Genomic DNA, 16,025 nt, shown 5'->3' with positions numbered 1-16,025 from the left:
GTGTGTGTGTGTGTGTGTGTATGCATACAACATCTTCTTTATCCATTCATCAGTTGATGAACATCTGGACTCTTTCCATAGATTGGCTGTTGTTGATAATGCTGCTATAAACATCAGGGAGCATGTGCCCCTTCAAATTTGTATTTTTGTGGCCACTGGGTAAATACCTAGCAGTGGAACTGTTGCATCATAGTGTAGTTCTATTTTTAACTTTCTGAGGAACCTCCACACTGTTTGCCAGTGTGGCTACACCAGTTTCAGCAAGCTATTTAAACATAAGCTGGAAAAGATACAGCCTAATAGGAAAACTAAGCTTGACATTATTATTTCTAACTATTTTAATAAATAGCTTTTTCTGAGAGTTATTGTTTTTTTTGAAGAAAAAAATAGCTGCGTAGTGTATATGTTCAATTTTAATAATTATAGTGAAATTGAGATTATCAAATAACTCCAGGTTAAAGGAACAAGTTATTGGTACCAAAATAGTGCTGTTATGTTTCTGATTTCCCTCTTAAAAATGTTTCATTGAGGGGTGCCTGGGTGGCTCAGTGGGTTAAAGCCTCTGCCTTCAGCGCAGGCCATGATTCCAGGGTCCTGGGATCGAGCCCCTCATCGGGCTCTCTGCTCAGCAGGAAGCCTGCTTCTCCCCTCTCTCTCTGCCTGCCTCTCTGCCTACTTGTGATCTCTGTCTGTCAAATAAATAAATAAAATCTTTAAAAAAATGTTTCATTGATAACTATGGTTCATATGTATGATAAAACAAATACCACACAGTATAGAATACTGTATTCAGATATATTATCAAGGAAGATTTATACCTGTATACTAAACGTGTCAGACATAAATCTACACAGAGATATTAATAAATATTCGCTCTCAATTTCTGACATTCTACCACCCTTGTGTTGCTTTTCACAGGATAATTCAGATCTATATTCTAATTTTGTTTTAGTAGCTAAGAAATAATTCTAAGCAGGAAAGAGGATTTGTACTTTACTGTGGATATTTCTACTATATGTAGTATTTAACTAGTATACTAGGAAAAGGGAATCACCATTGTAACCTTTTAAGTACCAGGGTTTAGTCTACTTCCAATCTTGAACTTCCCTTCAATTCTCTAATTCACAATATTGTAGACAAACTAAACTTGGACAGGAGTTGGTCTCTCTGGAGTTCTAGGTACAAATATTCAACTACCTATAGAACATCACTAGTTGAATCTCAAACTTAAGAAGGCCAAAGGGGAAGTCTTGATTTCTTCCCTCTGTTTTTCCCATCTCAATAAACGAGTCCACATTACATCCAGTTTCTAAAATCTAAAACCTAGGAGCTATTTTTAATTTCTCCCTTTTCCAATTCTTCAAACTCAATGCAAAACCAAGTTTTATTAAATCATCCTCTAAAATACATTCTGGATCATTCCATTTCTTTCTATCTTTACCGACATATCTTAGATCAAGTCACTTACATCTCTCACTTGGACTATTAAAACTGTCTCCAAACTGGTCTTCCTACTTCTTCCCTCCTCCAAACCCACCTGCACTTTAAATAGCAGCCAAAAAATAGCCCTTTAAAAATACAAAGTATAGCAAGCTGCATCATTACTTAAAACTTTAATGCTTTTCCATTCTCTGCTAAAATCTAAAACCTTTTCTATGGCTCATAGAACTCTACAAGGTCTGGCCTCAGTTTACCTCTCCAACCTTATCTTGTACCTCCAACCTCCTCTTATCACTTGATAAGTCCCAGCCACACTGGAACTTCTTTCTGTTCTTCAAACCAGCTAAGTTTGGTCTGTCCTAGGGCCACTGTACTTGCCATTTGCTCTATCTGGAATGTACATGATGCAGATGTGTGCCTAGCCAGCATCCAATTGTCCTTGAGGTCTCAGGTCAAATATCACTTTATCAGAAAAAGCTTCCCTAAGCATCCCTACACTCTCAGTTTCTCTCACAGTACTTTATTTCTATTACAGTACTTGGTATACTTTCTTTTCTCTCTCTCTCTCTCTCTTTTTAAGTAATCTCTACACCCAACATGGGGCTTGAACTCCTAATCCCAAGATCAAGAGTTGCATGCTTTACTGACTGAGCCAACCAGATGTCCAAATTTAGTGTATACTCTAAAAACACATCACATATTAGTTTATTTCCCCCATAACCTAAGTGCTATGAGAGGAAGAACCTAGTTCATCTTATTCGCCTTTTATTCTCAGTGTCTAGAAAACATCCTGGCACTTAGAAGAAGGTAAGTCTTGACCTGTTTATATTAGTGCATAACCTAACAGACAAATCTATATATGAAGGCAGAGGCATCCTATGCTAGAAATACTCTGGGTACAAGTTAGCTTGGAAAGGACATCTCTGGAAAATAGACCCTGAACTAATCACAGAACATTATAATGTCAATTCCTAGAATTGTGAAAGGCACAGTAGTTGGAATGTTGAAGTACATGAGTTTTGGGGTCAGATTGCTTGGATTTGATTTCTGTTGACTTTGGCGCATTACCCTCTCTAATTCCTATTTTACAGATAACTGAGGCTGATAGCAGAATCTACTACCTTACAGGGCTGTTATAAAGATTAAATGGAAAAATAAAAGAATCACAAACACTTAGGCAACTGTCCAGCACACAGTAAACCCTCAAGAAATATTAGCTATTTGCTTTCTTCTTCCATCATCATCATCATCATCATGTACTTACCAACTAATTGTTGATGTTGATGTTGATTGTTGATGTCCCATTCTAGTTCCTATGCCTATCCTATGCTTCACCCCAAATGCACTGATCTGTACTCCCTGAAAATGTTTCCTGCTTTCCTGGCCTTACACTTTTCTGACTGTTAGAACACTTTGTGTCTCCTCCTTCCTCTCCAGTTTCCACACAGAAATCCTGTTTTCCATCTTTCAGGCCTAATTAATTTGCCATCTCCACCATAAAAACTATCCTCATTACATCAACCCTAAGTGATCTCAACAGCACTCTGTACCACTTTATATGATCTTTATTTGGGTCATATGCCTTATATTCCTGCTTCTTCAGAGCAAAACAAATATCTTATTCAAAATTCTATTCCCTATAGTTTCTATAGAGTATCGTGCCTTATACCATGTTCAAAATGTAATTGCAGGTTGAATGAATAACATATCATACATTCTACTTACATATCAGCGGCAGTGTGATTACTCTGGAGTGGAAGGTTGAGAGTACAAGCAGGTTCAAGGTGATCAGCTGGTCCTTCTCGGTCTTTTGCTTGTTTAATCAAATCAAATAAAGGTGAATCCTATATCAAACCAGATGACATTAAAACCACATTGGTAAGTATTATTTTCCCATGTACTTATCAAAATCATTTTGTCTGACATGGAAAGCACTACAAATTTAGTTACAATTGACAGCAGAAATTTAGAATTCAGATGAGATCCTTTTCTCCACTTAAAATACTAATTGCCAATTTTTGTTCTATATATGTAAAGGACTAGAAAAATCTTTAACTTCAAATGTTATACACAGAAAAGACCCAAAGAAGGTACAAAGACAGAAATAATAAAGACATGAGCATAATTTAATGAAACTAAAAACAAAGATAAAATATAGAGTTTGATCACAAAGCTAATAATCAGTTCTCTGAATTAATTGTATTAAACAAACCTCCAGTCAGATTGAGAAAAACAAAAGAGACCGATAAACAGTACCTTGGAGCAAAAAGTAGGACCATCATAAAAAAATTAGAAAGATAATAGGGGATTACTATGAATAACTTTATGTCAATAAATTGGAAAACTTAGACCAAATGGAAAATTCCACAGAAGATATAAATGAATAAAAAATTAAAAAGTATCAATACTCCCCAAAACTATTAAAAAACCTAAATTGGTAATTAAAAATCTTCCTATAAGGATATCAAGCATATCAAGCACCATTGGTTTTACCAGTTAAATCTACCAGTCATTCAAAGAACAGATGATTCCACTTTTACTCAAACTCTTCTGAGAATGGGAAAAGTGGAAACATTCTTGATCTCATTTTATGAGACTAGTACAACAGTGATACTAAAAGTTGTCAAGGGCATCAAAAAGGCAATTATAGCCCATTCTTACTCATGAACAGAGATGTAAAAATCCTAAACAAGAAATAATAGTAACTCAAATCAGCAGTGACAAAAAGAGAATATATCATTACCAAAGTTGAGTTTATCCATGTTGCAAAACCATGTCAACATGGAAAGATCTATAATGGCATTCACCTCACTAATAAGTAAGTCAAAGGTGAAAAATCTTATCAAAATCAATGAAGGAATAAGTTCTCATTTTAAAACCTATTTGTAATTAAAAGGAGGGAAAGATTTATTTCACTCAGCATAATCTCCCCCAGTGCAGTCCATGCTGATACAAAAGCTGGGTATTCATCCTTTCTGATGGAGACATAATACTCCATTGTATGTATGGACCATATCTTCTTTATCCATTCATCCACTGAAGGGCATCTTGGTTCCTTCCACAATTTGGTGACTGTGGCCATTGCTAGAGGAGATTATGCTGAGTGAAATAAGCCAAGCAAAAAGAGTCAATTATCATATGGTTTCACTCACTCACTTGTGGAGCATAAGGAATAACATGGAAGACATTGGGAGATGGAGGAGAAGTGCACTGGAGGAAATCGAGAGGGGGAGAAAAACTGTGAGAGACTGTGGACTCTGAGAAACAAACTGAGGGTTTTGGAGGGGTAAGGGTGCGGGGTTGGGTGAGCCTGGTGGTGGGTATTAAGGAGGCAGTACTGCATGGAGCACTGGGTGTGGTGCATAAACAATGAATTTCGGAACACACACACACACACACACACACACACAAATAAAATAAAATATTTTTTAAAAAAGAGGAAAGGAGAAGGAAAAGGAAAGGAAAGGAGCAAGGGAGGGAGAAAATTTATTCAGCCAGGAATGATAGGGTACTTCCTAATTTGATAAATGGCATATACAAATGTACCAAAACCCACAGCAAACATCATATGTAATGGTGAAACATTACAATCATTGCCCTTAAAAAAATCAGAGACAACAAAAGGATGCCTATTATCATATGAGCTTTCTATTCAACACTGCGAGGTTCCAGCCAACTCAACAATGAAAAGAAATAAAAGATTAAAGTATTAAATGAAAAAAATGACAATACCATTATTCACAATATGAAAAATAATTACACTTCTATATATCAAGCAAAAAGCTTGAAAGTCTAATTTTTAAAGTACCATTTATAAAAAGATAAGACTAGCAGTAAAATTCACCAAAACACTGATTCAAAATTTATGATTTTCTGGAGGTGATTGCTTATAAGTTCATAAAAAGGGAGCCCATCCATGTTTTACTTTTTTAATCCTTGACCTAAGAACAACAAAAAAACAGAGAGATTGCCAAAATGCTGGGTTTATATCAAAAGGGAAAGTGGTACAACAGTAAGTATATACACAAAGCAATGTAGAAAATAAGTAGGTTTTGTAAAAATATAAGAATAGTTCATTCAGGGATGCCTGGGTGGCTCAATGGGTTGAGCGTCTACCTTTGGATCAGGTCATAATCCCAGAGTCCTAGGACTGAGTTCTGCATCAGGCTCCTTGCTCACTGGGAAGCCAGCTTCTCCTTCTGCCTGCCACTCCCCCTGCTTGTGCAAACTCTCTCTCGCTCTCTGACAAATAAATGAAATCTTCACGCACACACACAAAAAAATTCATTCAATAAAGTGTTGAAAAGCTCAGTAATTTGAAAGGAAGAGATTATAACTTTACAAGTTATAGAAAATGAATTATTTCTATCAAACAAAATTTTAAAATTATTAGAAATAAACACAGTATCTTTACAACTTTTTTTTAAAGATTTTATTTATTTAACAGAGAGAGAGAAAGAGATCACAAGTAGGAAGAGAGGCAGGCAGAAAGAGAGGGGGAAGCAGGCTCCCTGCTAAGCAGAGAGCTTGATGTGGGGCTCAATCCCAGGACCCTGAGATCATGACCTGAGCCGAAGACAGAGGCTTTAACCCACTGAGCCACTCAGGCACCCCATCTTTACAACTTCTTGATAAGGGAGGACTTTGTGGGTTTGACCAAAACCCAGAGGTCAAAAAGAAAAAGATGAATTGGTCTAGCTAAAAACTTCTATTTGACTAAAACCACAATAAACTAGGTTAAGCTAAATCGAAAAATAAGCAATACTGGGGTTTTTTTCCTATAACTCCCATAATGTAATTTTTTAAAAGATTATTTATTTATTTATAAATAAAGACAAGAGAAAGACAGAGAGAGAGAAAAAATGAGCAGGGGTGGGGGGACAGAGGGAGAAACAGAGTCCACCCTGAGCAGGGAGCCCAATGAGGGACTCGATCTCAGGACCCTGGGATCATGACCTGAGCAGAAAGCATATATTTGACTGACTGAGACACCCAGGTGCCATACAATGTAATTTTTATTATCAAATAATTCTTTCCTAGTCTTTCCTTTCATTAAGGGCACTCTGAAGTACAATCTAAGTAAGCATTTTCATTGGAGTAAAGTAATGTTAATAACACCAGCTAACCCTTAGATGTCATAGTCAGTGTTTTATATTTTCTAGCCACTGACAAATTATATACAAAATATATTTTTTTATGAAAATAGTGTGGGTATAAATCCACATATATTCAGCAGAAGTGGCCTAAACCCATTTTTCTTTCAATGAGATTTTAAGAGACCCTAAGATTCACAAAGAAAGAAAAGATGAAAGAAGCCAGAAAGGGAGACAAACCATAAGAGACTCTTAATCTCAGGAAACAAACTGAGGGTTGCTGGAAGGGAGGTGGGTAGGAGATAGGGTGGCTGGGTGGTAGACACAGGGGAGAGTATGTGTTGTGGTGAGTGCTGGGTGTTGTGTATGACTGATGAATCACAGACCTGTACCCCTGAAACAAATAATACATTATACATTCATAAAAAACTTTTTTAAAAAAGACAAAGAAATGTAAATAAACTTGAGCCTTTAGAGGATTCAGGTATGCTACAAATCAGGCATTTTACTTTCTCTTCAGATTAGCACAATAGGATTATACTAAAGTGAACGCCTCCTCCAAGGATTAAGGTAGTATTTTTTTTTTTTTTTAACCAATAGTCTTTATGTTTCAGTCAAGTATCACTTTTATTATTGCATCTCCCCCAACCCAAGCGGTCACACAGATATATAGAAATAAGTTTATGATAATGAGTATGTCATGATAATAGGAGGAGATACAGTGCAGTAGACAGCTGTGAGACTTTGGAGTCATAAGACATGGGTTCACATCGTGGCCCTTATTGGTTGCATGACTTTGAACAAGTTACTTAAACACATTATGATACTTTTCTCAACTGTAAAGTGGTGATAGTAATGACAATACTTAAATTGCAGTATTGTGAGAATTAAGTGAATTAATAATAAATGTAAAGCATTTACAACAGAGCCGGGCACAAGTGTTATGGAAACATTTGAAATTATTATGGTCAAGTTCTTACTTCTGCATCTAAATAAATGCCTTTATACAAAGGACAATGTATCTGCTCAAATGTATGAATGTCCACCTCACACATTCATACATTCCACGTTCCACCCAATATTTGTTGTCTACTCTATAAGACACTCTATGGTAGGAGCTAAACATTATAAACAATCCCCCAACTGCCAGAGATCGGTGGACTTAAAGAATCATTTCAGAGGCATCTGTCCTCTTCCTCCTAACTCAATGTTCAATTGATGTCTATGTGTAAAATAAACTTTAACAATCCTCTAGTTTTTCCCATATCATTATCGTTCTTTATATACAGTTGTCCAAAGCAAAAAAAAAGTCATCCTTAATTACTATTTCCCTCAAACTCCACCATCCAATCCTGGGAAGTCATGTTGACTCTAACTTCAAAATACATCCCAAGTTTAACTTCTCATTATCTCTAACATTACTGTAGTCTAAGCCATTATTATCTCTTGTCTGTACTACCACAAAGGCATCCTCCAACTGCTTTTCATACTTCTACTCTTGCTGCCTTCCAGTCTTTTCAATAAAGCTGATGAACTACTGCTCACACCCTCCACCCTACTCAAAACCCTCCAATGACTTTCCATCTATACTAGAATAAATCCAAACTCTTTATCCTGGCTTTGTAAGCCAGGGTGCCTTGAGATCTGGCCCCCACTCAGGCCTCACTTTCTACTACTTTCTTCCTTACTTACTTCTTCCATATAGATCATCTTTTTGTTCCTTGGACACAGCATGATTCTCCCTCTCCCAGTTTTTGTATTTACTGTTTCCTCTGTCTGTAATCCTCTTTACCAGAGCTTCCCATACTTGACCCATTCTATTATTCATGCTGTATCCTCAGACAGTACCTCCTCAGCAAAGCCTTCTCTGAACATCCTGTCCAAGACAGTCATAATTCCCACTTTCCTGCTACTCTCAACTTTGCTCTATTTTCCTCACAGTACTGATCATTATTTGAAATTGATTATGTATTCATTTGTTTACATGTTTAACTGTCTCCTACAGTTATCCTGTTCACAACAGTATCCCAAATGTCTAAAATTGCCTGGCACACAGTAGGAACTCAATAAACATTTGTTGATAAATGAAAAGTGAGCAGGTAAAAGTGTTTAAAGTTCTTTGAGGTTAATTCTGCCCTAATATATAACCTGGATGCTTTAAAAATAAAATATTTACTTACTCCTTTCTCCCTTATTTTTCCTTTAAGCATTAGTCAAACACATATGTATGTTTACTTTACTCAAAGAAAATAAAAACATGAAAAATTATTTCAGAATGCCTATTATTTAGAAGACTTTTTTTCAAAGTGAAGTGCAGTGGAGTATAATGGAACATTTAGGCAATCTGCAGTAAAACTAAAAATTAGTTTTGTCTGTAAAAACTGTATCCACTAAGCATCAAACATTTATTGAATACTTCCTATGCACAGATGTTCCTTCCTAGGAACAGATATGGCTCCTCCCTACATGGGGAGTCCATGGGAAGTGGCAGTCAATAAACAAACAAGGAGGGGAGCCTGGGTGGCTCAGTGGGTTAAAGCCTCTGTCTTCAGCTCAGGTCATGATCCCAGGGTCCTGGGATCGAGCCCCACATCGGGCTCTCTGCTCAGCAGGGAGCCTGCCTCCTTTCCTTTCTCTCTGCCTGCCTCTCTGTTTACTTGTGATCTCTGTCTGTCAAATAAATAAACAAAATCTTAAACAAACAAACAAGGAAATAAGTAGCTAATGACAGATTCAGAAAAAAAAATTTTTAAAGATTTTATTTATTTATTTGACAGATAGAGATCACAAGTAGGCAGAGAGGCAGGGAGAGAAAGAGGAGGAGGCAGGCTCCCTGCTGAGCAGAGAGCCCGATGCGGGGCTCGATCCCAGGACCCTGAGATCACGACCAGAGCTGAAGGCAGAGGCTTAACCCACTGAGCCACCCAGGTGCCCCAGATTCAGAAAAATTATATGAAACAACAGAATTTCTTATGAAGAATGTACAAATGGATACCCTGGAAGGTGATTTAAGGAAGACATACCTGAGAAGGTAACACAAATGCTTAGACTTGAAAGAAGATAAAGAGGCTGTGCTTTGAGAGGAGCAACAGGCAGAAGTCTCCCAAGATGAAGGAAAATGTGCCGAGAAACTGGTATTATTTTAGGAAATCAAAAGAGGCTACTGGTACTAAAGTAAAGTGGTGGTGCACTAATGGAGAAGCTGCTAGAGACAAAGGAAAACAGCAGCCTGATGATCCAAAATTATAAAGACCATGCTAAAAAATTTGAATAACCTAAGAGAAATGGGACATCTATTACAATAGAAATTGTATTTTAGGATAGGAAATTTTCTTGTCACAAATCATTAATATAGATATAGCTAATTCAACTGTGTCTTGCTTCCTATTATATATATTCATATGCATTCCTAGCATAGAACTGGAGTTCTAAAAATATTTGCTGAATAATTAAATGATTTATTGTTTGCTTTCAGGAATGTATTCCAGGTGCTAGAGGTCACCATAACCCATACTGCCTTAGCTTTGTTTCAAGTGGCAGAATATCCTATCAATTTCCAACCTCCTAGCTCCAACATGCATGAAGAATGTGCCAGGCAGGTTTAGTACCAAGTTCAATGAGAGCAAACAACTTTGAAGTCATATGCATATAACTCAGGAATTAATGCAATTGATCTGAAATTTAAAAAAGAAAAGCCTACTATTCATTAATTTAAGTCCTTAGCTTCACTATAAGCTGAGCCAAAAATATGAAATTACCAGCATACTCTGGGTTATTTTTATTTCAGCAGTAGTATGTTATCAGCCAAAATGTCTTTCAGCCTATCTTCTCTTCAAGAAAAAAATGTGTATAAGCAGTATGAAACAGGGCCAGGATTAGGGTAAAGCAAGAGAGGTATCTAGGATGCAAAATTTAAGAAGCCATTCACTTGTATTTGCATTGACCCTACCATGAAATTTTGCCCCTTGGGGCACTGAACACTAAACTGATAATGAAGTTAGTTAATTTAAGATACATTTGGCAAAACAGAATGAAATATCACTTTTGTGGTTTGCTTAGACAAGAATTAAAGCACTTTCAATTTACAGAAAAAGTCAATTCAAATGTATTATCTCATGTAATCCCCACAATAAATCTGTGAATTAAGTGTTATCATTATTCATTTCATGGATCACAAAGCTTAGCTATTTTAGAAAACTATGGCTGCATACTATATACTGTTATGCACTAAAATTATTTTCAGAGTATAGAGTAATAACATTTGAGTTTATAAATATAAAAACCAAAACTTTTAAAGCTATTTTTTAATAATAAAAAAGGAATAGAGTAGCTTCCTAGAACAAGTGTCAGAATATGACTTACTAAAAATATTCTATTAATTAAACTATGGTTTTCCATCTTTATCCAAAGGATTTATTGAAAAAGAAATCTATATTAACATCCACTATTAACAAGAACAGCTACCATTTAGTAAATGCTTACTGCATGTACACAATTTAATTTTCACAAAGCCCTATGGGTATATTATCCCCACTTGAGAGACAGAGAAAATGAGGTTAACAAAAGGATTTGAACTTGGGCAGCCAGGCTCCAGATCTGGTCTGAGCTCTTACTCACTGACTAAACTATAATTTTCATTAATTTCTTAGTATAAAAACCAGGAGCAATTAAGCAAGTATTAATTTTACCAAGAATTAATTTTACCAAGGCTAATCCTGGTATTGCACTATTTAATAAAGTGAAATGTTCCTGATAATCATTCTTCTAGCAGAAAACAACAGTTATATTTAATTATTTAACCAGAGATGACTATCTACAACTTCTACAGTATTTGCTTAACATAATTATATAATTTACCAAACAGTGAGAGCTTACGTAAAATATTAGTTTCCTTTCCAAGTTAACTGTTTGGTAATACAATACAATGATGAACTATGAATCAAATTTTGGCAATGCTAGACAATTTATATTATAACCAGTTTGAACAATGTTTAGTTAGAAGCACTGTTTTTGAAAAAAATATTTATTTGTTAAATATTAGAAATTATGCAAAAGAGGTCCAAAATTCTAACTAGATTTTCATTGAAAGTGATCATTGAGAGCAGTTTTTTAAGTTTCTCAAAACAGCAACCCCTTTGTTAAATCATAGACTAAAAGCAGATATTTTTAAGAACTTGAAAACTTTAAAGTAGTAATGTTATTATGTCAATTATGTACAACTTTACACACACAAATATTCCAAACAACTAGGTACCCTAAAATGTATTTTTAAAAGTATTTTCTAAATCGATATCTTCATCAACTTTTTCAAAAACAATGAGAAGTATATCAATTTGGGTAGATACTATTTTTTATATTTCAAATTAAGTTATTTTGTGATATTGTGGATTATTTGAAGCCTTTTTAAAAAATGTAACACACAAAATATGTTATTTTTGCGTTTGTTGTATTAATTTTAAAATCCTGTTTAAAGAAAGGAATTCCTAACTCAAAATTAGCTAAGAATTCTAAAACCGGGTCAGGGTTTACTTGAAGATGTTTGACATATTTGCTCTGGGTAGGCAGCTCCAAATGGAAATGCAAAATTTATGCAATTAAACTAAGAGAGCCATTTTTCTAAATGAAATATTACAGGAGTCAAAAGTCCACTTCCATCAGTACTAGCTTCAATGACCACAGCAAGTATATCCAATGAGAGGGTCCTTGTGATAAAATTGTGTTGAAGAGTCATTATTTGTATAATTTACCTTAAATACTGTGGGAAAGTTACTGTTCCTAACCCAAAGAAATCTTATTCTAAGCAAAAGTTACTGTTCCTAACCCAAAGAAATCTTATTCTAACCAAAAGCATAAGAAAATCTATAATGAATATTTGCAAAATGAATAAAAATTCATACAGTAGGCAGAATGAATATTATTAAGGGAAATAACAGTATGAGAAATGGACATTAAAAGAGGAATCGGGGGGTGACTGGGTGGCTCAGCCTCTGTCTTCGGCTCAGGTCATGATCCCAGGTCCTGGGATCAAGTCCCACATCGGGCTCTCTGCTCGATGGGGAGATTTCCATCTGTCAAACAAATGAATAACATCTTTAAAAATAAATAAATAAATAAATAAAAGAGGAATTGGGTATGAAAGCTTGTAAAAGGAAACTAGCATGTCTAAATATAATGAACTCAAGGATGTTTTGTCAAACTTGGAAGAAGTAGAGGGTTATGACTGAACAGGAAAGCACAAGATGGAGGGATGAGAATTCAAAGGTGAGGAACAAACATGTTTGCCATGCTGAAGTGAGGAATCACCAAATTATCTATTAATACTGCTGATGACAAAGATTGGTAAAAAAGTAAAAGAATAAAAATACATATCCTATGATTGAATAATCGTAAGAAAAGTCATTCTTCTCCAAATGATTCCTGCTTTTACTAGGGCCTCTCTACCAAAGAATCAAAATCACCAGATTTTTACCTTTGGTAATGTACTTAGTACCTTTTACCTATATATATTATTCCATGACGGGAAATATTGCCGCAGGTTTAACCTATTCATAGCACCAAAGTTTTGCGTCAAAAATTATTTAATGACTAGACATTGAATTGTTTTCAAGAAAATAAAACAAACTTAGAAATTTAAGCCAACACTATAGAGGAATTTCACTGGTCTTGGGCTTTGCTGCTTCCCCTCTAGGTGAACATACTCTTGAGCTCTCAGAAATTTCATAATCCTTAAAGTTTCCAATCTGAAACTGAACTAGATCCAAGTCATTATATAGGCTTGGGCCTAGGCTTCCTGCAATCAGTTTTTGTTGATATACACATTTATTATTTCTACACCTACCCTGGCTTTGGAAACCCCTTGGCCATGCTTATCCTGAAGCCTTAAAATAAGGGTTGGCCAAACATGGGCTCAATAATAACTTGACATCTAAATGTAATGTAAGGTTCTACAGGCACAGCTTAGTTTCAGCACATGAGTATAACCATGCCAACTTAATTTTTGTACTTAATTTCAATGAAAAAAGTCTACAAAGTAAAACTGATTGTTAAACTTTAAAATCTGTGCATTCAAACACACTGTTAAATTGTGTATGTCTTTAAGTGTAATAAGAGTGCAGAATCTCTAATCATTAATCAAGTCTGGACCATCAGTGGCCTAGATCATCCTTAGAACGACTCAATTATATTTTATAAGGTAAATGCTTACTTTCTTATATAGCTTTTTTTTTTTTTTTAAGATTTTATTTATTTATTTCACAGACAGAAATCACAAGTAGGCAGAGAGGCAGGCAGAGAAACAGGTGGAGAGGGGAAAGCAGGCTCCCCACTGAGCAGAGAGCCTGATGTGGGGCTTGATCCCAGGACCCTGGGATCATGACCTGAGCTGAAGGCAGAGGCTTTAACCCACTGAGCCACCCAGGCGCCCATAGCTATATTTGGCTATATGCCAAGTTCTATGCAAAAGTATTTTACAAACATTATCTCATGTAATCCTCATAGTAAATCTATCAAATACATACTATTTATTATCCCCATTTTATAGGTAAAGAACCTGAAACAAGAAGTTAAGAAATCAGCCCCATGTCATATGGCTAATGAATGGTGGAGCCGGGATTTAAACCCAAGTCTGTTTCAAGAGCATGTGCTGTTTGCTCCTACACTATGATGTAAATCATGTTCATTTGCCCATTTTCTCTTTATTCTTTGTGCCTGTCATACTTGTAGCTGCGTTCCCATGGTGTTGTCTTCCCCTACGATTAGCTCTACTCCCCATAATTCCATCTACCATTTATTCATTCATTCCACAAATACTCATGTTCTATGACAGGCACTATAGCCACTGAGAAGAATAAAACATTAATGACAGTACCTACCCACATAAGGTTTTTGTGAGAATTAAATAAACAACACAAAGGGTTTGATACAGTACATGGCACATAATAAGCATTCATTAATTCTGCCCTTAAAGAGTTTACAGATTTACCGAATGCCAGCCATAGCACCGAGTACTTTATTTCTTCCCACAAAAAACTGTAAGAGGAAGGTACTATTTTTTACGTCATTTTACAACTGATGAAAGGTAGGCTAGGATTAAGTTACCCAAAGGCACAGTTAGAAAGTGGTAGATCCAGGACTTGGCCACAAGTTTTCTCACTCCAATGCCCGGGTTTTTAATCCTTATGCTACAGTCTCTAGTCTAATGAAGGAAACAGATAAGTAAATAAAAAATAGCAATCCAGAGCAGTAAATTCCATAATCAAAGGACACACAGGGTATATACATTGGAAATCAAGAGAAGAATATCAAATCTAGATTAGGTACATTAGGGGAAAACATCCTAGAAGAAGGTTAAGCCTGATTAGAGTTTTAAAAATAGAAGTCATTTCAAATGGAAAGCAGAATAGATGGCTCAGAAACTATGAAAATATGGCCCTAAAGAAACTTCATGTAGCTCCCATAAAATGAGGAAAATAATACTCCCTCATAGGGTTAGTTGTTATAACAATTAAATGAGATGGTAAATATAAAGTACTCAGAATGGCACCGGGGCATAAGTCCTTAAGACTGAGATGATTCATTACATAAAGCTGAAACATAGATTTTATAACAAGGAAAGAGTAGGGAATTAAACCAATTAAAAGATTTTAAGCAGGAGACTAACAGGATCCAGATGGGACTTTTTAGACAGCTATAAAATAAAATCCCAGTGCCTAGCACATAATGGATACTCAAATATTTCTAGAATGTTATACAACATAGACATATCAAGGGTTAAATTAAAATACAGTAAAGCACTAAGAAGAAAAGTGCTTTCTAATTGCCATTAAATATCATCTGTGGCAGCCATCCTACAAGATCACCCCCATAATCCCTACCACTGGGTTATTTATATACTTGTGAAGATGACTCCTATATTATACCAGGGTTAATCTGTCTGTCTGGTCAATAGCATATGGCAGAAGTGATGGCATGTCGGTTCTGAGTTAGTTTATAAAAAACCTGCAGATTTAGGCTCCTGGAAGTCCCATGGAAAAGGGTCTACATGGTAAACAAAGGAAGCCTCTGGGTAACAACCAGTGAAGAAGAAGGCATGTCAACAACCATGTGAGTGAACTCGGAAGTAGATTCCCAACTCCAGCAAAGCCTTAAGATGACTGCATCCTTAGCTGACAATTTGAGGTCTGTCCTGAGTGAACAGGAACCAAAACCACAGAGCTAAGCCACTTCCAGATTTCTGACCTTCAGAAACTGTGTGAGATAAAACTTCACTTTTTTTTTTATTAAAGTTTTTATTTATTTATTTGTGGGAGAGAGAGAATGCACACAAGCAGGGGGAACAGCAAGCAGAGGGAGAGGGGGAAGCAGACTCCCCTGAGTCCCAATGTGGGTCCCAATGCTGAGTCCCAATGTGGGACTTGATCCCAGAATCCTGGGATCATGAACTGAACCAAAGGCATATGCTTAACTGACTGAGCCACACAGGCATCCCCAAAC

General features: G+C 35.9%; 1 protein-coding gene across 1 annotated transcript in view; it reads right to left on the bottom strand.

Moving 5' to 3' along the window:
- The window catches only part of RB1 (RB transcriptional corepressor 1), a 166,290-nt gene that overhangs the window by 31,906 nt on the left and 118,359 nt on the right, over window positions 1–16,025 (bottom strand). Inside the window, exon 18 of the mRNA XM_059144350.1 lies at window positions 3,166–3,284. Coding sequence (XP_059000333.1) covers window positions 3,166–3,284 — 119 coding nt within the window. The remainder of the gene's footprint in view (window positions 1–3,165; window positions 3,285–16,025) is intronic.

The sequence above is a fragment of the Mustela lutreola genome, chromosome 13 (assembly GCF_030435805.1).
Source record: "Mustela lutreola isolate mMusLut2 chromosome 13, mMusLut2.pri, whole genome shotgun sequence".
NCBI lineage: Eukaryota > Metazoa > Chordata > Mammalia > Carnivora > Mustelidae > Mustela > Mustela lutreola.
This window is presented reverse-complemented; position numbering and strand designations above follow the sequence as displayed.